We start from the raw sequence: 24,061 nt of genomic DNA on the forward strand, positions 1-24,061 counted from the left end.
TATTGTATTCTTTTTTCAACTTCATCTTCTAATACATGTGCACTTGAGGTTCATTTGCTTTTTTTTTTTTTTACATTAAACTGCTTAAACCCACTGCATTGGGTCTTCCTTTGGATGAAAAAAAGTTATTCTGGATATATTTAAAACATTTTCAAGAAATATTTTTATTTCCATATTCACAAGAACCATCTAGCTAATTTGTAAACATGCTCACTTCTGGGTGTCACTCAGAGATCCTTATTCTCTAGATTCGGGAGTGGAGCCCAGGAACCTACGTTTCAGACCATTCTTTGAGAACTACTCGACTCAAAGCTATTTTCATATTTTGCAGCTTACAAAATATTAATTTTAGAAATGCAAAGAGGGGAAGGCAAAAACTCCGGTGGCTGTCAGAAGGAACAAGAATGAGTAGCTCACGTTGTGCCATGTTGTAAAACTTTTCCTCAGTGTGCAGATCTTCTGTTCTTGAGGAGGAAATCAGTTCATTTGCACCGAGTAATTAACCGTCTTTCAACCAGTTCCGCCCATGTCTCTCAGGATGACCCCCAAAAGTCATGAACTCATCTTCGCGGCATAACGTAAAGCTCGGTTCGTCCTGCGTGCTCTCACAAGGGCCTCTGGGACCGGGTTCTCTTCCCGCCACAAGGGCCCCTCCTCCGCTTGCCCTTTGGGGCCAATCCTCCCAGAGGCGCTCCGCACGGCAAGTCTTGGCGCCAACCGGGTGGCGGCGCTGTCCGCCCCGCGCGCGCCCGCCTCGGGCCCGAGGGAGGCGGAGGCACGGCCGGCGGAGGAAGGGGAGGGAGCGAGGCGCGCGCCCTGCTCTCGCGTGCTCTCGCACCGCTCGCGTGACCGGCTGGTGTGTGCGCGAAGGGCCGGCTCCCGGGGGCACGGACGGCCGGGCGCGCGCCGCTGCGAGGGGCGTCCGGGTCCCGGTCGGCGGACCCGGCCGGCGGGAGGTGCGGGCGGGCGGGCCGCGGGGGTCCCGGGCGGACACGGGCGCACACGCTCCCGGAGGAGCCTTCTCTGAGGCTGCTCTTCCTCGGCCAGACGGAGAGCGGCAGTGTCTCCCCGCCCAGCGCACACTCGCCCCGCGTCTCCCCCCGCGGCGGCTGCTCCTCCTCGGCACCGCCAGCCCCAGCGCCGCTCCGGGGCGGGCGGCGGCGGCGGCGGGACCCGCGGAGCCGCTTTGTGTGCAGCCCGACGAGGGGCGGCGGCGCAACCACCTGACAGAGGCCCGGGCGCTCGATGCACCTTCCGCCCGCATGAGGAGGAGAAGGTAAAGGCGGCGGCGGCTCGGCTCCCGCCCTCGGTTGGTGGAGGGAGGGGACGGAAGGGGAGACCGGAGGGGGGGGGGGCGCGGGACCGAGGCCCGGCGGGGCTGCCCGGAGGTGCCAGTAAGGCCTCGGCAGCGCCGGACGGCGCCGAGCAGTCGGGGGCGAGAGAAGCCGCCAGGGTCCCTCCGCCGAAGTTGAAGGAACAAAATGTGAAGTGCGGAGCCGCGTCAGCCGCTTCCTGGCGTGGGGTTTGGGGTGAAGGGCGGCTTGTTTTCCCCTCCCGTGGGACAGGGGAGGGGCGGGAGCGTGGCGGGGGCGCCGGGGGTCCCGAAGCTCGGCCCGGCAAAGGCGTTCGTTTCCCGGAGCCACCGCTGCGTGTGGGTCCGGTTGGGTCCCTAGTTTTGCGGCCTAAGCCGAGCCCTATAGGCCTCGCGTCTCCTTTCCCGGAGGGGACTGGCCGGGCGGGGACTCGGGGCTTCTCTCCGACCGAGCGGGGACCGTGAGGGCCTCGCCGGGCTCGGGAGGCTGCCAAACTTCGGACCTCGGTGCTTGGCGGTGGATTTCATTGTGAAAGGCGGAATGGGAAACTCCTGGCGCTGCTCGGCGCTTCCCGCGGCCGCGGCGGCTGGTGCCGGAGAGCCCCGTGGGCCCGCGACTGGCTGGGCCCGCGTGAGTGAGGGTGGCGAGGGCGGCCACCGGGGTCAGGCCCGAGGGAGGGGCGAGTGGCGGGACCTCCGCCGAGTCCCAGGCCTCCCGGAGAAAGGGCCCTTTGCAGATTAGAGATTTTTGAAATGAAAAAGAGGTTACAAAGTCTCCCTTTTCTCGCTGAACTTTTGTTTTCTGACCGATAGAGCCGGTAGAGGACTGTGAAAGAAAAGTTGTCCCCAGGATGGACTTCACCGCGCAGCCCAAGCCTGCCACTGCCCTCTGTGGCGTCGTGAGTGCAGACGGGAAGATCGCTTACCCTCCGGGAATAAAGGGAGATCACCACAAGATCACCACCGATGAAATGATCAAAGCGACTGAAGGTAAGCGTCTGGACACAGTGTTCACACTTCAGACGTTTGTGGTAGGAGGTGCTCTTTCCTGTGGTATTACTGCACTGCTAGGCCTGGCCTTTACAATTTCACCTACCCAGGTTTTACGTTTCTCATCATCTCGTTTTTTTACCCTCTCTTCAAGGTATTGTTCTTTCTTGGCTGTATCTTTGAATAGTTCTGTAGGGATACAATAATTATGGGGAAATTCAAAGGAGTGTGCCTGTTTTCAAACATAAGAATTTAAGTACTTTTTATAACTTTTTCTGGAAATGTTTATGAATACTGTTCAAAGTAGCTTACAACCTTAAATGGAGGCAATAGGCCTAGGAGGGTTCCTATTTCCGTTAATTTCTGAGGAGACTAAAAGCATTTTATTAAATTGTTACAATTTTCTAATATCCAGAAGCTTAAATATGAATTTAGTATGGTTAAACTTTGACAGAATGTACTAACTTCAAAATTCAGACTTAGTAATGATTTAGTCCGCATGTTCAAGGGGGTTTTCAAGAGAATATTTTAGCTCTTTTAAGGATTATCTTATTTAAAAACCATGGTAATCCTAAGATCAAGGTTATAAGTTTGAGCCTTATGTTGGTGGTCAGCTTTTTGTTTTCTGTTGCATGGACATAGATTGTGCCCACAGCCTTCGAGATAAGTGCTATTCTTGTTAAAGAGATCAACTTGGTGTGAGAGGCGCCTGGGTGGCTCAGTCGTTAAAGCGTCTGCCTTTGGCTCAGGGCCTGATCCCGGTGTTCTGGGATCGGGCCCCACATCAGCTCCTCCGCTGGAAGCCTGCTTCTTCTCCCATTCCCCCTGCTTGTGTTCCCTCTCTGGCTGGCTGTCTCTATCTCTGTCAAATAAATAAATAAATAAATAAATCTTTAAAAAAATAAAAAGAATCAACTTGATGCAGTGGTTCTCAGCCGGGCATGCATTTTCTCCCTTCCTTCCTTTTTCCTTCCTTCCCTCGCCCTTCCTTCCTTCCTCCACAGCCAGTGTGGAGCCCCAGGTACTTGAACTCAGGACCCTGAGATCAAGAGTCCCAAAAACTCAACCGACTGAGCCACCCAGGTGCCCCTCAGCCATCTTTGACCCCCAAGGAACATTTGTCAGTGCTGAAAATATTTTGGTTGTCACAGCTGGGGCTAAATTGGAGCAAGGAAAGGGAAAGACTTGAGAGGAAGTCAAGCTAGGAAACTGATAATATTGTAGGTGAAAGATGTTGAAATCTTGAAGCTGGGCAATGATAGTGGGAAGAGAGGTAAGGAAGGATCAAGAAATGTTTCAGAGTTAGAATCAGACTTGGTGGGAGGTGAGGGAAGAAACAGTGTTGACAGTTTCTCTTCCTTGGGCAACTTGATGAAATGTATTTTTAGGGGATGATCTTGCCCCTTTGTTCTAGAGCTTAGGGTAGTGCCTACTAAATGTTTATGATGTTGTGAGTTCTTAATGAATATTTAAAGTATTCTTTTACTTTAGTTTTTAAAATCTAATTAGATTCTGCAATTTGTTGCCTCCTTTGAAGGAAAAGGACATAATACCTTCCATTAAAATAAACTTGATACTAAAGATAATACATGAGGTGAGGTGCTTAATTGATGCTTCTTAAGGTTATATTGAGTGTTTGGAGATGCTGAAAAATTATGAAATACAAAGCTATTAAGTAAACAATTTTTAGATCTTTTAATTTTTATTTTCATATCAAGAATATTGAAATCTTGAATCTAGTGATGGATAATCTGGTTAAAAAGTTACAACCATATGTACTTCTTCTACTTGTGGGTAGATTATCAGAAATGCTGTTATATAAATGGACATATAACCAAGTCCAGAATGAGCTTTGGGTTAGGCTATCATTTGTTATGAGTTCTTTGGGAAGTTAAAATTGACATACATATTAACCAGTTTGAATGTCCTGCTTAAATTTTGCTTTTCTCAAGAATCTTATGATTTTGTTTTCCTCTTGTTTTTCTGTTTTGGTTTTGTACTTTCTAGGCCCTTGTTAAAGTGGTACTGTCCCATTGGAAGCATGGATTTTTAACAATGTTTAACTATTTTTGATAATTTTTGTGTTTATTAGACCCTTAATTATGGGCAAATTTTATAAATTGAGTAGTTTTTTTTTTTTTTTATTATAGCAACAGTGTTCAAATGCTGTATAGATGCAAACAGAGCTTAAAGGCAGGTAAAATCTTAGTGGAATTCAGAGATGTTTGGTCCATTCTCCTCAGTTTTCAAGAATGGGACAAACATTTTTACAATAGAACCGTAATTTTAGAGTTAGAAGGATCTTAAGAGAAATTCTAGAACTCCCTGTATTTCATGAATGAGAAAATTTGGGCCAGTGGCCAAATAATATGTACCGAGCTCAGGCATAGTGTGGCTTAGTGACAGAGCCAGGGCAGTAGCATCATATTTATTTTCATTCTTATAGCTGATTTTCTTCAAAGGTCTAAATCGAACTAAGTTGTGATTTTTATTATGCAATTGAAAATGGTAAAGTAAAGAAGGAAATCAGTGAGTTAATTTGCTCTTTGCAAGGAAATAATAGGACATCATTTTTTTTTAACATTAGAAACAATTGTAATGCTTTGAGGCATTCTTGAAAATGGTTCTTAGAGTATGTCTTTGGAATAGCGAAGATATACTTTTGTATATATATTACAGGTTTTAATTTCAGTTTCTAAGGAATTACTTCAAATATTCTTATGTCCAATCACAGCTGGCCTTCGGTCAGTTCCTTGAGCATGAGCCATGTTCATTTCTGCCTAGATAGATTCCACATTACATAACCCATACGTGTACTCTTCTTCTCAACTTCCTTTGTCATTCATTATTCATCTTTTGTCACTCATTTTGTTCTTCTTAAGGGAAGTCTCTTAGATTCCCTTTTAGCTCCTTCATATCATTTATTGCAGATATGATATTATATTTATGCCTATGTTTATTTGGTTTTGTTTCCCCAACTTCTGTGTAAGCTTCATGAATACAGGTACCATGTCTCTTTTTGTTTACTTTTATACCCTGCCTGCACCAAGCAATGCCTGGCACATAGTTAAGTGCCCAGCAAATACTTGGTCAGTGGACAAATGAATACTTTGTATTAATATTGGATTAGAAAAATAGCAGTGGATTAGATAAGTATTTGTAATTTTGAAATGAAGGATAATTTGAAGATATTTTGAATTGCAGCTAAGTCTTTCCTGAGATTGCAAGATACCAGAGATGATAACATGAATATTTAGAATTTTAGAACCAAAAGGTAGCTTAGAGGTTACTTGGTTCTGTTCTGATTTTCAGATGAAGAAACGGAGTCTGACATGTTGTGACCAACCCTAGTTACAGAAAGCTGAAAACTGTCACTAACAGTTTTGTTGCTTAGGTTTGCCTGGCTGGCTCAGTTGTAGAGCATGCAACTCTTGATTTCGTTGTCATGAGTTCAGGCCCCATGTTGGGCATGCAGCCTACTTTTAAAATAAACAAACAGTTTGTTACTTAAATTACAATTATTTATTAATTTTAGAAATATTAAAGGCCATACAAAAGTTATCTGTTTGAAAGGACAGTGGATTGTTTACTACCAACGTTACATTAAGCATCAAGATCTATAGTTCACAAACAGCCTTCCTTCTATATAGTTAAGGATTCTGAAACTAATGTAGCAGTCATGTCTGGCGAATTTATAACACATTCAAAATACACCTATAAACAGTGTTGTACAAAAGTTCCGTTGAGTGCTTCTGCCCACAGTTAGTTATACACAGTCTGTTTCAAATCATGTATTAATATAGAACTACGTGCTACTCAACATTTTATTCCTTCCTTTCTTGCTATTTGGGAAGTGGAAGGTCCTTGATAAACCTTGATTTTTAGAGGAGCGGACCAGGTTGAAGATTTAAGTATTTATTTATTTAGGGACACCTGGGTAGCTCAGTCATTAGCGTCTGCCTTCTGCTCAGGGCATGATCCCGGCGTTCTGGGAACAAGTCCGCACATCAGGCTCCTCCGCTGGGAGCCTGCTACTTCCTCTCCCACTGCCCCTGCTTGTGTTCCCTCTCTTGCTGGCTGTCTCTCTCTCTCTGTCAAATAAATAAATAAAATCTTAAAAAAAAAGAAAAAAAAAAAGACTCTCCATGTCTTAAAAATATATATATATATAAAGTATTTATTTATTTAAGTAATATCTGCACCCAATGTGGGGCTTGAACTCACGACCCTGAGATCAGGAGTCATACACACCAACTGAGCCAGCCAGGGGCCCTAAAGATTATTTCTTATGTCTGTTTCTTATTACCGGTCTCAGAGTTCGGTACCCAGACATTTCTCTGGCTATTAACTTCATACTCAAATCTGCCATATTCATTCAGTCACAGAATCAAATCAAAATTCGTATTACTTTGGTGCTCAAGTAGGAAAGGTTAAAAAATAAATAACAGGGTTTCATTGTTCTGAGTATGTCCTCTTTTTTCTCCTACCAGGTGTTATTTCTGTATTTTCTTTGTATTTTCTGTCACCTTCTCTTTGTGTTAACCATTCCCTCTGCCCCACACTCTCTCTTCTGCTTTCTAGTATGGCTTGTTTGATATAGTTAGGAATTAGGATATGGTGGGCTTGACTTAAGGTAGGGCATCTCTCTTTCTCATCAAATGTAGGTTGTGAGGAGGGAAGAATAGATTAGGGGCAGGAAGGCCATGAATTCGTTCCCTTCTTTTCTTTCCTCCAGGTGGATCCCAGAAATACCTACTTTGGTTATAATTATTTTCACTTCCATAAAGATTTTTATTTATCCCTAAATGCCATATAGGATGCTAATTTTACATATAATTCAGTATTGACTTCCAGTCTAAATCTGTTCATGTATTTTATTTTAATGTTTGTATTAAATCTTCTTTGCAGAAGATTCTGCTAGGAAAATTAAAAAATTAAATAGGCAAGATTTCTTGAAATAAAGCCCTGTAATATAGCCAATATGTATTTGGGAAGTAATGCTAACTGTATACAGTTCTTATTTTAGACTTCCATTTGTATAGAGAACTATTCTTCTCATTTGTTGCTGTGTAACAAACTACCCTTAAACCTAGTGGTTTAAAACAGCAAGATTTTTTAATTTTATTATGGTAAAATATATATAACATAAATTTTATCATTTTAATAATTTTAAGAGTACAGTTTGTGGTATCAAGCACATTCACATTTTATTGCAACCCATCACTGCCTTTCATCTCCACACTTTCATATTCCCCAAGCTGAAACTTTGTACCCATTAAACAGTAACTCTTGGGGCACCTGGGTGGCTCAGTGGGTCAAGTGGTTAAGGGGTCTGCCTCCAGCTCTGGTCATGATCTCCAGGGTCCTGGGGTGGAGCCTGGCATCGCATTAGCCCAGCATTGCATTGCACTGGGCTCCCTGCTCAACTGGAGTCTGCTCTCCCTCTCTCTCGTTGCCCCTCCCCTGCTTGTGGGAGCAGCTCTCTCTCTCTCTCTATCTCTCATGAATAAATGAAATCTTAAAAGAGTAACTCTCTGGTTCCCCCTTCCCCCCTTGGGGGCAACCACCTTTCTACTTTTTTTGTCTCTGAATTTTAACTACTCTAAGAGCCTAGTATAAGTAGAGATCATATAGTATTTGTCCTTTTGTGACTGGCTTGTTTGCTTAGCATAATGTCTTCTAGGTTCACCATATAGTATGTGTCAGAATTTACTTTTTAAGGCCAGATAATATTCCACTGTGTATATATAAAGCATCTTTTGTTTTTATCCATTCATTTGTCAATGGACACCCAGGTTGCTTCTACCTTTTTGACATCTGCCACTATCCCTTGAGAGATTTTTTGCAGTTTTGTTGTCCCCCTAAGGTTGTATAAAGTACCATATTTGTTACTTAACTTGAATTTTAATTCTTTTGTCTGAGTGATTGTTATCAGTTTTATATACAATTGGTTTCTTTTTTTCTGTTTGTATTCAGTTTTATACACACACAATACTTTTATTTCCACTGATAAATGTGATCCTTGCTTGATTTCTTTTTATTGTGCTAAAACACATAACATAAAATACCACCTTAACCATTTTAAGTCTTACAGTACAGCACTATGTGCATTGTTTTTTTTGTTTACTTGCCTCTGCCCCCTTCCATGTATGTACACATTGTTAATAAAACAGATCTCTGTAACTTTTTTTCATCTTACAGAACTACAAACTCTGTACCCACTGAACAGCTCCCTCCTTCCCCTTCCCCCCCAGCTCCTACCGGCAACCACCATTCTATTTTCTGTTCCTAGGGGTTTGACAACTTTAGATACCTTATATAAGTGGAATCACATAGTATCTTTTTGTGACTGGCTTATTTCTCTTAGCAAAATGTCCTCAAGGCTTATCGGCGTTGTAGCATATGACAGGATTTTCTTCTTTTAAAGGCTGTATAATAATTTGTTGTATGTATATACGGCATTTTTATATAGTAATCTGTTGATGGACGTTTAGGTTGCTTCTGCTTCTTGGCTATTGTGAATAATACTGCAGTGAACATGGGTATGCATACATCTCTTTGAGATCCTTTTTCAATTCTTTTGCATATACCCGGAATATATACTGCTGGGTCATATGATGATTCCATTTCTAATTTTTCTGAGGTTTGCCATAGCAGCTGCACCAGAAGTAGCGCACAAAGTTCCAGTTTCTCAGATCCTCACCAGTGCTAGTTATTTTCTGTGTTTTTGATAGTGGCTATCTTAACAGGTGTGAATGATGTCTCATTGTAGTTTTGATTTGCAGTTCTTTGATGAGTGATGTTGAGCATCTTTTCATGCTTGTTGGCTGTTTGTGTATCTTCTTTAAGATGTCTATTCAAGTCCTTGAACATTTTTTTATCAGTTTGTTGTTTTGTTGTATTTGTATTCAGTTTTAGGGATTACTTCATTCTTTTTATTTAATTTTACATGGTTCAAGAGTCAGTATTATATAAAAACTTATATTTTCAGAAGCCTTACTCCTTGTCCTTTACACCACTATAGGTAATCATTTTTGGAGTGCCTGGGTGACTCAGTCAGTTCAGTGACGCCAACTCTTGATTTTGCCTCAGGTCATCAGGTCATTATCTCAGGGCCCTGGGATCTAGGCTGCCACCCACACATGTTCCCCCACCCTCCCCATCCGTCCATCCATCAGTCTGTGTCCAGCTCCACACTCATCAGGGAGTCTGCTGGAGGATTTCTCTTCCTCTGCTCCTCCCTCCACTGACTTTGACATACACCTTCTCTCTATATATAATAAAAATAAATAAATATTGTCATTTTCATTAGTTTTGGTCTATCCTTTCTGTGTTGACTCCCTTTTTACTCAAAGGTAGACCACAGGGGCAAAGTGCCTGTGTGGCCCGTTCAGTTAAGCACGTGCCTTCAGCTCAGGTCATGATCCTGGGGTCCTGGAATCAAGCCCAGTCGGGGCTCTCTGCTCAGGGGAAGCCTGCTTCTCCCTCTCCCATCCCTCTGCTTGTGTTCCCTCTTTCTCTGTCAAGTAAAATAAAATAAATGTGGACTACACGTTCTCTCTTGTACTTTGCTTTTTTTTTTCATTTAGTAAATCTTGGAAATCACTCCAGTTTCACTTGGAAATTTCCATATCTAGAAATCTTTAATTTTTTTTTTTAATGGTGTTTAGTACTATATGTGTAGATGTGCCATAGTTTATTCAGCTAGTCTCATTGTTACATTTGAGATTGTTTCTGATATGTTGCTGTTACAAATAATGCTAATGTCAATAACCTTGTTCACGTGTTTTTGTATTTGGCAAAGTGTATCTTCAGGGCAGATTTCTAGGAGTGGAATTGTTGGGTCAAAGGGTACATTTATGAGTGATTTTTTTTTTTTTTTGGTGGTAAATTCTCCTCCACATGGGGGTTGTACCATTTTGACTTCTATCAGCTAGTATAAGAATGCTCAGGCTCTTATAATGTGTTCTTAAATGTCACCTGCATTTATTTATTTATTTAAGTAATGCCTACTTTTATTTATTTTATTTTTAAAGATTTGATTTATTTGTTAGAGAGCACACAAGCAGAGGAGCAGCAGGAGAGGGAGAAGCTTAGGCTCCCACTGGGCAGGAGGACCCTGATGTGGGACTCGATCCCAGGACCCAGGATTATGACCTGAGCCAAAGGCAGAGGCTTAGCCCACTGAGCCACCCAGTCATCCACGTAATGCCTACTTTTTTTTTTTTTAAAGATTTTATTTATTTATTAGAGAGAGATACAGCCAAGATACATTTATTGGACAGAGAGAATACGGCGAGAGAGGGAACACAAGCAGGGGGGGCGGAAGGGAGAGGAAGAAGCAGGCTCCCAGCCCGAAGAGCCTGATGTGGGGCTCGATCCCAAAGCAGGGATCACGCCCTGAGCCAGAGCAGGCGCCCTAACAACTGAGCCACCCAGGCGCCCCCCGTAATACCTACTTTTAAATTAGCAAAATAATATGTTGCAAAACCATTTTATTAACTCTGGTGAGAAAGAGTTCTTTATGGGAATGATTAAACACATGTCACATTGAGGTTCAGAGGGGTAAGAACCCTATTTAGATTTCCTTAAAATCTCAAAGGGAAATGAGTTATTTTTAGTTCCTATGTTTTTAGTTTGTTTAAAGAAATGAGGATGGGTGGAGATGGAGACAAAATGTTGAAGATGGTGTTGAAATCATCAAGTCCCTCTTAGGTGTTAATTCAGGACCTTGAATTAAATAGAAATTAGTGAAGGCATGTTAAAAATCATATATGATGGGCGCCTGGGTGGCTCAGCCGTTAAGCATCTGCCTTCGGCTCAGGTCGCAATCCCAGGGTCCTGGGATCCAAGCCCCATCGGGCTCCCTGTTTGGTAAGGCTCTGCTTCTCCCTCTCCCCTCCCCTTGCTTGTGTTCCCTCTCTCACTGTCTCTCTCTGTCATATAAATAAATAAAAATCTTTAAAAAAATCATATATGAAATAAGCAACATTGGTATGTAAAATGCTAATACCATGATTTATTTTTCCTATCGAAATCTGTATTGTGGATGTCAAGGGAAAAACTGATGAGTCGTCACAGTAGGAAAACAGGTTTAAGGTCATTAATGAATTTTGTTGTTTCTGTTAGCTTCTATTTTCCAGAATTAATGTTTAAGTTAAACACTAGGGCTGAGGTTGTTGGCACATGGAAATATGTCAGTGAATTCCTGCTCAGAAAGATAAAATGAGTAGAATTTATATATTATATAAAGCCTAACAAGTTTTTATTTGCTGAAGACAACAAATCAAGAGAATTTCCTGAGTAATAGTTGCAATAGAAAGCTGAACACCAAAATAACAGGAATTTACTAATCATCTTTTTTTTTTTTTTTTTTCCCTTGCTTTGGCATTTTGGTTTTTTACGTTAGGGCAGGCTTCCCAACTGATGTACTTCTACACAGTAATAGGTCATGCACCTCAATACAGGAGTCTGAGGGACTCCATATTTAGGAGTTACAAATATTATATCTTTTTGTATATGATGTGATATTTTTAAAATTTATTTTACTATTTAATTATTTATTTTTACAAGTAATCTCCAGTATACCATGTAGGGCTCAAACTCACAACCCCATGATCAAGGGTTACATGCTCTGACCGCTGCGTGTGGGTCCGGTTGGGTCCCTAGTTTTGCGGCCTAAGCCGAGCCCTATAGGCCTCGCGTCTCCTTTCCCGGAGGGGACTGGCCGGGCGGGGACTCGGGGCTTCTCTCCGACCGAGCGGGGACCGTGAGGGCCTCGCCGGGCTCGGGAGGCTGCCAAACTTCGGACCTCGGTGCTTGGCGGTGGATTTCATTGTGAAAGGCGGAATGGGAAACTCCTGGCGCTGCTCGGCGCTTCCCGCGGCCGCGGCGGCTGGTGCCGGAGAGCCCCGTGGGCCCGCGACTGGCTGGGCCCGCGTGAGTGGGGGTGGCGGGGCGGCCACCGGGGTCCAGGCCCGGGGAGGGGCGAGTGGCGGGGCCTCCGCCGAGTCCCAGGCCTCCCCGGAGAAAGGGCCCTTTGCAGATTAGAGATTTTTGAAATGAAAAAAGAGGTTACAAAGTCTCCCTTTTCTCGCTGAACTTTTGTTTTCTGACCGATAGAGGCCGGTAGAGGACTGTGAAAGAAAAGTTGTCCCCCAGGATGGACTTCACCGCGCAGCCCAAGCCTGCCACTGCCCTCTGTGGCGTCGTGAGTGCAGACGGGAAGATCGCTTACCCTCCGGGGGTAAAGGAGATCACCGACAAGATCACCACCGATGAAATGATCAAGCGACTGAAGGTAAGCGTCTGGACACAGTGTTCACACTTCAGACGTTTGTGGTAGGAGGTGCTCTTTCCTGTGGTATTACTGCACTGCTAGGCCTGGCCTTTACAATTTCACCTACCCAGGTTTTTTTACGTTTCTCATCATCTCGTTTTTTACCCTCTCTTCAAGGTATTGTTCTTTCTTGGCTGTATCTTTGAATAGTTCTGTAGGGATACAATAATTATGGGAAATTCAAAGGAGTGTGCCTGTTTTTTCAAACATAAGAATTTAAGTACTTTTTTATAACTTTTTTCTGGAAATGTTTATGAGAATACTGTTCAAAGTAGCTTACAACCTTAAATGTAGGCAATAGCTTGCCTAGGAGGGTTCCTATTTCCGTTAATTTCTGAGGAGACTAAAAGCATTTTATTAAATTGTTACAATTTTCTAATATCCAGAAGCTTAAATATGAATTTAGTATGGTTAAACTTTGACAGAATGTACTAACTTCAAAATTCAGACTTAAAGTAATGATTTAGGTCCGCATGTTCAAAGGGGTTTTCAAGAGAGAATATTTTAGCTCTTTTTAAGTTATCTTATTTAAAAACCATGGTAATCCTAAGATCAAGGTTATAAGTTTGAGCCTTATGTTGGTGGTCAGCTTTTTGTTTTCTGTTGCATGGACATAGATTGTGCCCACAGCCTTCCGAGATAAGTGCTATTCTTGTTAAGAGATCAACTTGGTGTGGGGCGCCTGGGTGGCTCAGTCGTTAAGCGTCTGCCTTTGGCTCAGGGCCTGATCCCGGTGTTCTGGGATCGGGCCCCACATCAGGCTCCTCCGCTGGAAGCCTGCTTCTTCTCCCATTCCCCCTGCTTGTGTTCCCTCTCTGGCTGGCTGTCTCTATCTCTGTCAAATAAATAAATAAATAAATAAATCTTTAAAAAAAATAAAAGAGATCAACTTGATGCAGTGGTTCTCAGCCAGGGCATGCATTTTCTCCCTTCCTTCCTTTTTTCCTTCCTTCCCTCCTTCCTTCCTTCCTCCACAGCCAGTGTGGAGCCCTGTGTGGGACTTGAACTCAGGACCCTGAGATCAAGAGTCCCAAAACTCAACCGACTGAGCCACCCAGGTGCCCCTCAGCCATCTTTGACCCCCAAGGAACATTTGTCAGTGCTGAAAATATTTTGGTTGTCACAGCTAGGGCTAAATTGGAGCAAGGAAAGGGAAAGACTTGAGGGAGGAAGTCCAGCTAGGAAACTGATAATATTGTAGGTGAAAGATGTTGAAATCTTGAAGCTGGGCAATGATAGTGGGAAGAGAGGTAAGGAAGGATCCAAGAAATGTTTCAGAGTTAGAATCAGACTTGGTGGGAGGTGAGGGAAGAAACAGTGTTGACAGTTTCTCTTCCTTGGGCAACTTGATGAAATGTATTTTTAGGGGATGATCTTGCCCCTTTGTTCTAGAGCTTAGGGTAGTGCCTACTAAATGTTTATGATGTTGTGAGTTCTTAATGAATATTTAAAGTATTCTTTTACTTTAGTTTTTAAAATCTAATTAGATTCTGCAATTTGTTGCCTCCTTTGAAGGAAAAGGACATAATACCTTCCATTAAAATAAACTTGATACTAAAGATAATACATGAGGTGAGGTGCTTAATTGATGCTTCTTAAGGTTATATTGAGTGTTTGGAGATGCTGAAAAATTATGAAATACAAAGCTATTAAGTAAACAATTTTTAGATCTTTTAATTTTTATTTTCATATCAAGAATATTGAAATCTTGAATTCTAGTGATGGATAATCTGGTTAAAAAAGTTACAACCATATGTACTTCTTCTACTTGTGGGTAGATTATCAGAAATGCTGTTATATAAATGGACATATAACCAAGTCCAGAATGAGCTTTGGGTTAGGCTATCATTTGTTATGAGTTCTTTGGGAAGTTAAAATTGACATACATATTAACCAGTTTGAATGTCCTGCTTAAATTTTGCTTTTCTCAAGAATCTTATGATTTTGTTTTCCTCTTGTTTTTCTGTTTTGGTTTTGTACTTTCTAGGCCCTTGTTAAAGTGGTACTGTCCCATTGGAAGCATGGATTTTTAACAATGTTTAACTATTTTTGATAATTTTTGTGTTTATTAGACCCTTAATTATGGGCAAATTTTATAAATTGAGTAGTTTTTTTTTTTTATTATAGCAACAGTGTTCAAATGCTGTATAGATGCAAACAGAGCTTAAAGGCAGGTAAAATCTTAGTGGAATTCAGAGATGTTTGGTCCATTCTCCTCAGTTTTCAAGAATGGGACAAACATTTTTACAATAGAACCGTAATTTTAGAGTTAGAAGGATCTTAAGAGAAATTCTAGAACTCCCTGTATTTCATGAATGAGAAAATTTGGGCCAGTGGCCAAATAATATGTACCGAGCTCAGGCATAGTGTGGCTTAGTGACAGAGCCAGGGCAGTAGCATCATATTTATTTTCATTCTTATAGCTGATTTTCTTCAAAGGAATCTAAATCGAACTAAGAAGTTGTGATTTTTATTATGCAATTGAAAATGGTAAAGTAAAAAGAGAAGGAAATCAGTGAGTTAATTTGCTCTTTTGCAAGGAAATAATAGGACATCATTTTTTTTTTTAACATTAGAAACAATTGTAATGCTTTGAGGCATTCTTGAAAATGGTTCTTAGAGTATGTCTTTGGAATAGCGAAGATATACTTTTGTATATATATTACAGGTTTTAATTTCAGTTTCTAAGGAATTACTTCAAATATTCTTATGTCCAATCACGCTGGCCTTCGGTCAGTTCCTTGAGCATGCCATGTTCATTTCTGCCTAGATAGATTCCACATTACATAACCCATACGTGTACTCTTCTTCTCAACTTCCTTTGTCATTCATTATTCATCTTTTGTCACTCATTTGTTCTTCTTAAGGGAAGTCTCTTAGATTCCCTTTTAGCTCCTTCATATCATTTATTGCAGATATGATATTATATTTATGCCTATGTTTATTTGGTTTGTTTCCCCAACTTCTGTGTAAGCTTCATGAATACAGGTACCATGTCTCTTTTTGTTTACTTTTATACCCTGCCTGCACCAAGCTTAATGCCTGGCACATAGTTAAGTGCCCAGCAAATACTTGGTCAGTGGACAAATGAATACTTTGTATTAATATTGGATTAGAAAAAATAGCAGTGGATTAGATAAGTATTTGTAATTTTGAAATGAAGGATAATTTGAAGATATTTTGAATTGCAGCTAAGTCTTTCCTGAGATTGCAAGATACCAGAGATGATAACATGAATATTTAGAATTTTAGAACCAAAAGGTAGCTTAGAGGTTACTTGGTTCTGTTCTGATTTTCCAGATGAAGAAACGGAGTCTGACATGTTGTGACCAACCCTAGTTACAGAAAGCTGAAAACTGTCACTAACAGTTTTGTTGCTTAGGTTTGCCTGGCTGGCTCAGTTGTAGAGCATGCAACTCTTGATTTCGTTGTCATGAGTTCAGGCCCCATGTTGGGCATGCAGCCTACTTTTTAAAATAAACAAACAGTTTTGTTACTTAAATTACAATTATTTATTAATTTTAGAAATATTAAAGGCCATACAAAAGTTATCTGTTTGAAAGGACAGTGGATTGTTTACTACCAACGTTACATTAAGCATCAAGATCTATAGTTCACAAACAGCCTTCCTTCTATATAGTTAAGGATTCTGAAACTAATGTAGCAGTCATGTCTGACGAATTTTATAACACATTCAAAATACACCTATAAACAGTGTTGTACAAAGTTCCGTTGAGTGCTTCTGCCCACAGTTAGTTATACACAGTCTGTTTCAAATCATGTATTAATATAGAACTACGTGCTACTCAACATTTTATTCCTTCCTTTCTTGCTATTTGGGAAGTGGAAGGTCCTTGATAAACCTTGATTTTTAGAGGGACGGACCAGGTTGAAGATTTAAGTATTTATTTATTTAGGGACACCTGGGTGGCTCAGTCATTAAGCGTCTGCCTTCTGCTCAGGGCATGATCCCGGCGTTCTGGGAACAAGTCCCGCATCAGGCTCCTCCGCTGGGAGCCTGCTACTTCCTCTCCCACTGCCCCTGCTTGTGTTCCCTCTCTTGCTGGCTGTCTCTCTCTCTCTGTCAAATAAATAAATAAAATCTTAAAAAAAAGAAAAAAAAAAAAAGACTCTCCATGTCTTAAAAATATATATATATATATAAGTATTTATTTATTTAAGTAATATCTGCACCCAATGTGGGGCTTGAACTCACGACCCTGAGATCAGGAGTCATACACACCAACTGAGCCAGCCAGGGGCCCTAAAGATTATTTCTTATGTCTGTTTCTTATTACCCGGTCTCAGAGTTCGGTACCCCAGACATTTCTCTGGCTATTAACTTCATACTCAAATCTGCCATATTCATTCAGTCACAGAATCAAATCAAAATTCGTATTACTTTGGTGCTCAGAAGTAGGAAAGGTTAAATAAATAACAGGGTTTCATTGTTCTGAGTATGTCCCTCTTTTTTCTCCTACCAGGTGTTATTTCTGTATTTTCTTTGTATTTTTCTGTCACCTTCTCTTTGTGTTAACCATTCCCTCTGCCCCACACTCTCTCTTCTGCTTTCTAGTATGGCTTGTTTGATATAGTTAGGAATTAGGATATGGTGGGCTTGACTTAAGGTAGGGCATCTCTCTTTTCTCATCAAATGTAGGTTGTGAGAGGGAAGAATAGATTAGGGGCAGGAAGGCCATGAATTCGTTCCCTTCTTTTCTTTCCTCCAGGTGGATCCCAGAAATACCTACTTTGGTTATAATTATTTTCACTTCCATAAAAGATTTTTATTTATCCCTAAATGCCATATAGGATGCTAATTTTACATATAATTCAGTATTGACTTCCAGTCTAAATCTGTTCATGTATTTTATTTTAATGTTTGTATTAAATCTTCTTTGCAGAAGATTCTGCTAGGAAATTAAAAAATTAAATAGGCAAGATTTCTTGAAATAAAGCCCTGTAATATAGCCAATATGTATTTGGGAAGTAATGCTAACTGTATACAGTTCTTATTTTAGACTTCCATTTGTATAGAGGAACTATTCTTCTCATTTGTTGCTGTGTAACAAACTACCCCAAACCTAGTGGTTTAAAACAGCAAGATTTTTTTTTAATTTTATTATGGTAAAATATATATAACATAAATTTTATCATTTTAATAATTTTTAAGAGTACAGTTTTGTGGTATCAAGCACATTCACATTATTGTGCAACCCATCACTGCCTTTCATCTCCACACTTTTTCATATTCCCCAACTGAAACTTTGTACCCATTAAACAGTAACTCTTGGGGCACCTGGGTGGCTCAGTGGGTCAAGTGGTTAAGGGTCTGCCTCCAGCTCTGGTCATGATCTCAGGGTCCTGGGGTGGAGCCTGGCATCGCATTAGCCCAGCATTGCATTGCACTGGGCTCCCTGCTCAGCTGGAGTCTGCTCTCCCTCTCTCTCTCTCTCTCCCGTTGCCCCTCCCCCTGCTTGTGGGAGCACGCGCGCTCTCTCTCTCTCTCTATCTCTCATGAATAAATGAAATCTTAAAAAAAAGAGTAACTCTCTGGTTCCCCCTTCCCCCAGCAGGGGCAACCACCTTTCTACTTTTTGTCTCTGAATTTAACTACTCTAAGAGCCTAGTATAAGTAGAATCATATAGTATTTGTCCTTTTGTGACTGGCTTGTTTTGCTTAGCATAATGTCTTCTAGGTTCACCCATATAGTATGTGTCAGAATTTACTTTTTAAGGCCAGATAATATTCCACTGTGTATATATAAAGCATCTTTTGTTTATCCATTCATTTGTCAATGGACACCCAGGTTGCTTCTACCTTTTGACATCTGCCACTATCCCTTGAGAGATTTTTTGCAGTTTTGTTGTCCCCCTAAGGTTGTATAAAGTACCATATTTGTTACTTAACTTGAATTTTAATTCTTTTGTCTGAGTGATTGTTATCAGTTTTATATACAATTGGTTTCTTTTTTCTGTTTGTATTCAGTTTTTATACACACACAATACTTTTTATTTCCACTGATAAATGTGATCCTTGCTTGATTTCTTTTTATTGTGCTAAAAAACACATAACATAAAATACCACCTTAACCATTTTTAAGTCTTACAGTACAGCACTATGTGCATTGTTTTTTTGTTTACTTGCCTCTGCCCCCTTCCATGTATGTACACATTGTTAATAAAACAGATCTCTGTAACTTTTTCATCTTACAGAACTGAAACTCTGTACCCACTGAACAGCTCCCTCCTTCCCCCTTCCCCCCAGCTCCTGGCAACCACCATTCTATTTTCTGTTCCTAGGGGTTTGACAACTTTAGATACCTTATATAAGTGGAATCACATAGTATCTTTTTGTGACTGGCTTATTTCTCTTAGCAAAATGTCCTCAAGGCTTATCCGCGTTGTAGCATATGACAGGATTTTCTTCTTTTTAAAGGCTGTATAATAATTTGTTGTATGTATATACGGCATTTTATATAGTAATCTGTTGATGGACGTTTAGGTTGCTTCTGCTTCTTGGCTATTGTGAATAATACTGCAGTGAACATGGGTATGCATACATCTCTTTGAGATCCTTTTTTCAATTCTTTTGCATATATACCCGGAATATATACTGCTGGGTCATATGATGATTCCATTTCTAATTTTTCTGAGGTTTGCCATAGCAGCTGCACCAGTAGCGCACAAGGATTCCAGTTTCTCCAGATCCTCACCAGTGCTAGTTATTTTCTGTGTTTTTGATAGTGGCTATCTTAACAGGTGTGAGATGATGTCTCATTGTAGTTTTGATTTGCAGTTCTTTGATGAGTGATGTTGAGCATCTTTTCATGCTTGTTGGCTGTTTGTGTATCTTCTTTGGAGAAATGTCTATTCAAGTCCTTGAACCATTTTTTTATCAGTTTGTTGTTTTGTTGTATTTGTATTCAGTTTTAGGGATTACTTCATTCTTTTTATTTAATTTTACATGGTTCAAGAGTCAGTATTATATAAAAACTTATATTTTTCAGAAGCCTTACTCCCATCCTTGTCCTTTACACCCACCCACTATAGGTAATCATTTTTGGAGTGCCTGGGTGACTCAGTCAGTTCAGTGACCAACTCTTGATTTTGCCTCAGGTCATCAGGTCATTATCTCAGGGCCCTGGGATCTAGGCTGCCACCCACATGTTCCCCCCCACCCTCCCCATCCGTCCATCCATCAGTCTGTGTCCAGCTCCACACTCATCAGGGAGTCTGCTGGAGGATTTCTCTTCCTCTGCTCCTCCCCTCCACTGACACAGGCATACACCTTCTCTCTATATATAATAAAAATAAATAAATATTGTCATTTTCATTAGTTTTTGGTCTATCCTTTCTGTGTTGACTCCCTTTTTACTCAAAAGGTAGACCACAGGGGCAGGGGTGCCTGTGTGGCCCGTTCAGTTAAGCACGTGCCTTCAGCTCAGGTCATGATCCTGGGGTCCTGGAATCAAGCCCCGAGTCGGGCTCTCTGCTCAGGGGGAAGCCTGCTTCTCCCTCTCCCGCTCCCTCTGCTTGTGTTCCCTCTTTCTCTGTCAAGTAAAATAAAATAAATGTGGACTACGTTCTCTCTTGTACTTTGCTTTTTTTTTTTTTCATTTAGTAAATCTTGGAAATCACTCCAGTTTCACTTGGAAATTTCCATATCTAGAAATCTTTAATTTTTTTTAATGGTGTTTTAGTACTATATGTGTAGATGTGCCATAGTTTATTCAGCTAGTCTCATTGTTACATTTGAGATTGTTTCTGATATGTTGCTGTTACAAATAATGCTAATGTCAATAACCTTGTTCACGTGTTTTGTATTTGTAGAAGTGTATCTTCAGGGCAGATTTCTAGGAGTGGAATTGTTGGGTCAAAGGGTACATTTATGAGTGATTTTTTTTTTTTTTTTTTGAGGTGGTCAAATTCTCCTCCATAGGGGTTGTACCATTTTGACTTCTATCAGCTAGTATAAGAATGCTCAGGCTCTTATAATGTGTTCTTAAGTAATGCCTGCATTTATTTATTTATTTAAAGTAATGCCTACTTTTATTTATTTTATTTTTTTAAAGATTTGATTTATTTGTTAGAGAGCACACAAGCAGAGGGAGCAGCAGGGAGAGGGAGAAGCAGGCTCCCCACTGGGCAAGGAGGACCCTGATGTGGGACTCGATCCCAGGACCCCAGGATTATGACCTGAGCCAAAGGCAGAGGCTTAGCCCACTGAGCCACCCAGTCATCCCGTAATGCCTACTTTTTTTTTTTTAAAGATTTTATTTATTTATTAGAGAGAGATACAGCAAGATACATTTATTGGACAGAGAGAGATACGGCGAGAGAGGGAACACAAGCAGGGGGAGCGGGAGAGGAAGAAGCAGGCTCCCAGCCGAAGAGCCTGATGTGGGGCTCGATCCCAGAAAGCAGGGATCACGCCCTGAGCCAAAGGCAGACGCCTAACAACTGAGCCACCCAGGCGCCCCCGTAATACCTACTTTTAAATTAGCAAATAATATGTTGCAAAACCATTTTATTAACTCCTGGTGAGAAGAGTTCTTTATGGGAATGATTAAACTTACATGTCACATTGAGGTTCAGAGGGGTAAGAACCCTATTTAGATTTCCTTAAAATCTCAAAGGGAAATGAGTTATTTTTTTAGTTCCTATGTTTTTTTTAGTTTGTTTAAAGAAATGAGGATGGGTGGAGATGGAGACAAAATGTTAGTAACAAAGATGGTGTTGAAATCATCAAGTCCCTCTTAGGTGTTAATTCAGGACCTTGAATTAAATAGAAATTAGTGAAGGCATGTTAAAAATCATATATGATGGGGCGCCTGGGTGGCTCAGCCGTTAAGCATCTGCCTTCGGCTCAGGTCGCAATCCCAGGGTCCTGGGATCAAGCCCCACATCGGGCTCCCTGTTTGGTAGGAAGCCTGCTTCTCCCTCTCACACTCCCCTTGCTTGTGTTCCCTCTCTCACTGTCTCTCTCTGTCATATAAATAAATAAAAATCTTTAAAAAAATCATATATGAAATAAGCAACATTGGTATGTAAAATGCTAATACCATGATTTATTTTTCCTATCAGAAATCTGTGGATGTCCAAGGGAAAAACTGATGAGTCGTCACAGTAGGAAAACAGGTTTAAGGTCATTAATGAATTTTGTTTCTGTTAGCTTCTATTTTCAGAATTAATGTTTAAGTTAAACACTAGGCTGAGGTTGTTGGCACATGGAAATATGTCCAGTCGAATTCCCTGCTCAGAAAGATAAAATGAGTAGAATTTATATATTATATAAAAGCCTAACAAGTTTTTATTTGCTGAAGACAACAAATCAAGAGGTTTCTAGGTAATAGTTGCAATAGAAAGCTGAACACCAAAATAACAGGAATTTACTAATCATCTTTCCCTTGCTTTTGGCATTTGGTTTTTTACGTTAGGGCAGGCTTCCCAACTGATGTACTTCTACACAGTAATAGGTGCGCCTCAATACAGGAGTCTGAGGGACTCCATATTTGGGGGTTACAAATATTATATCTTTTTTTTTGTATATGATGTGATATTTTTAAAATTTATTTTTACTATTTAATTATTTATTTTTTTACAAGTAATCTCAGTATACCATGTAGGGCTCAAACTCACAACCCCATGATCAAGGGTTACATGCTCTGCAGACTCAGCCAGCCAGCTGCCCCTATGATGTGATATTTTAAAAGTTGGGAACTGCTATGATATTTTTTATTTTTCATGTTTTAAAATTAAGATCAAACATTCAAAACTTCCTACCAAAGTAGGAGCACTGTGATTCGTGCTGTTAAAACCAGCCCTTAAATAGCATTAGTCCATTGGGGAAAAATAGATTTATACTAGAATAACACTGGGATGGATTTCTGTTTATATGAAGAAAGAATATTTGAGATTATCATATATAACTTACAAATTAAATGCCAATTACTAGGATCGCATGCTAGGATTGTGCTAGGGTTGTGTTTGTTTCTTTGGATAAAGAAATACTATGAATTTTGATCGTCAAGAAAAGTTTCATGGAGAAGGTGACAGTTGGACTGGAATTTGAAGGCTCAGACTGTGGTAGACAAATAGGTGGTAGCACATTCCCAGACAAACAACAGTACAAAAACGGAGTGGCAGAAGCATGCTTGGTGTGTTTGAAGAAAATGAGTAGAACAGTTTTGCTAGATAGAGCTAACACATCTTAAAAGAGAGTAGTTGGGAGAAAAAAAGAGGACGGTACCTCTTGAAATTGTTCAAGTCCTTAAATACCAAGTTAAAAAAACAACAACAAACTCACACATTTGTGCCGAGGAGTCTGGTGTCTAAGTCATAGTTTTACATGATTAACAAAACTAAGTGATCAAGCAGTTTCTTTACACATGAATACCACCTTTGTGGCTGATATGTGGTCTTTCTGTCCTCATTTCCAGACCAGAGAGCATCTTTGGTCAAACAGTAATCCATTTCTAATTGATACTGTCTGAATTGATCTGTTAGTTGGTGAGAGTTTAGTCATATGGCACTAGGTGTGAAGACTGTGGGTGAGTAAAATTTTAGAAGAGTGGTTAGTAGAATTTTATGTACTAGACTATCCTATGAATTGGATTTTTATCAAATATTTAGTGTGTGTTTTTTCCAAAATTTTTTAGAATTTCTGTTATGAATTTAAGTAAATGTTACAATAAACTGATGCCAAGTTGTTAAGTTTAATACTTGAAAATTAAACTTGTATTTAATTGGACATGTATAATTGTCCTATAATTTAAAATGTTTGAATTGAAAATCCTTCATCTAGCCATTATAAAATAAGTAGAGGTAAATTTTTCATTATACAAAAAGAAAATCATTGAATAAAAATGTTTAAGGATTGAGTCAGCATGTGTAAGAAGACTAGTTTGTTTTTGGCAGAAGTTTAGAAAATGGTTTTCTTCTTGAAGCATGTACCTAAATAGCTTTGAAAAAAGTGGTAAAAATCATCAGGCAGTGTAATAAAATGAAATTGATTTTAGATCTCTTGGAAGTAATGTTATGTAATTTTGTCTATTCATTTCTCATCCTTTAGTTGATATTTTACCAGATTTTTTAGATTATAATACACTGTTTCACTTGTTCTTTATATTTTTCTATACATTTTTGTTTATTGTTCACTTAATGCTTTTTTTTAATAGATGCTTTTTTAGAGCAATTTTAGTTCTTGTCAAAATTAAGTAGAAAGTACAGAGTTCCCAACAACCTCCTGTCTCCCCTCTTCCCCGTCCCTTCCCATTACATCTAGCACCAGGGTAGTATGTTTGTTACAGTCGGTGGACATTAACACATCATCATCACCCAAAGTCTGTATTCCTTTTTTTTTATTTTTTAAAATAAAATTTTAATTATACTGTAAATGTATTATATTTTGATTTCCA

The 24,061-nt window shown here is 40.2% G+C and overlaps 1 protein-coding gene across 3 annotated transcripts in view; it reads left to right on the plus strand.

The window, feature by feature from the left end:
* The first annotated feature begins 1,085 nt into the window (after nt 1-1,085).
* PDS5A (PDS5 cohesin associated factor A) overlaps nt 1,086-24,061 on the plus strand; it is a 154,561-nt gene continuing 131,585 nt past the window's right edge. Inside the window, exons 1-2 of one of the 3 annotated variants that reach the window (XM_040624845.1) lie at nt 1,086-1,276; nt 12,425-12,602. In XM_040624845.1, coding sequence (XP_040480779.1) covers nt 12,465-12,602 — 138 coding nt within the window. In that variant the 5' untranslated portion in view covers nt 1,086-1,276; nt 12,425-12,464. Of the gene's footprint in view, nt 1,277-1,351; nt 1,489-12,424; nt 12,603-24,061 lie in introns of those variants that run through there. The other 2 variants (XM_040624843.1, XM_040624844.1) reach the window with 2 other exon arrangements.

This window comes from Ursus maritimus, unplaced genomic scaffold (assembly GCF_017311325.1).
Source record: "Ursus maritimus isolate PB19 unplaced genomic scaffold, ASM1731132v1 scaffold_8, whole genome shotgun sequence".
NCBI classification, from domain to species: Eukaryota; Metazoa; Chordata; class Mammalia; order Carnivora; family Ursidae; genus Ursus; species Ursus maritimus.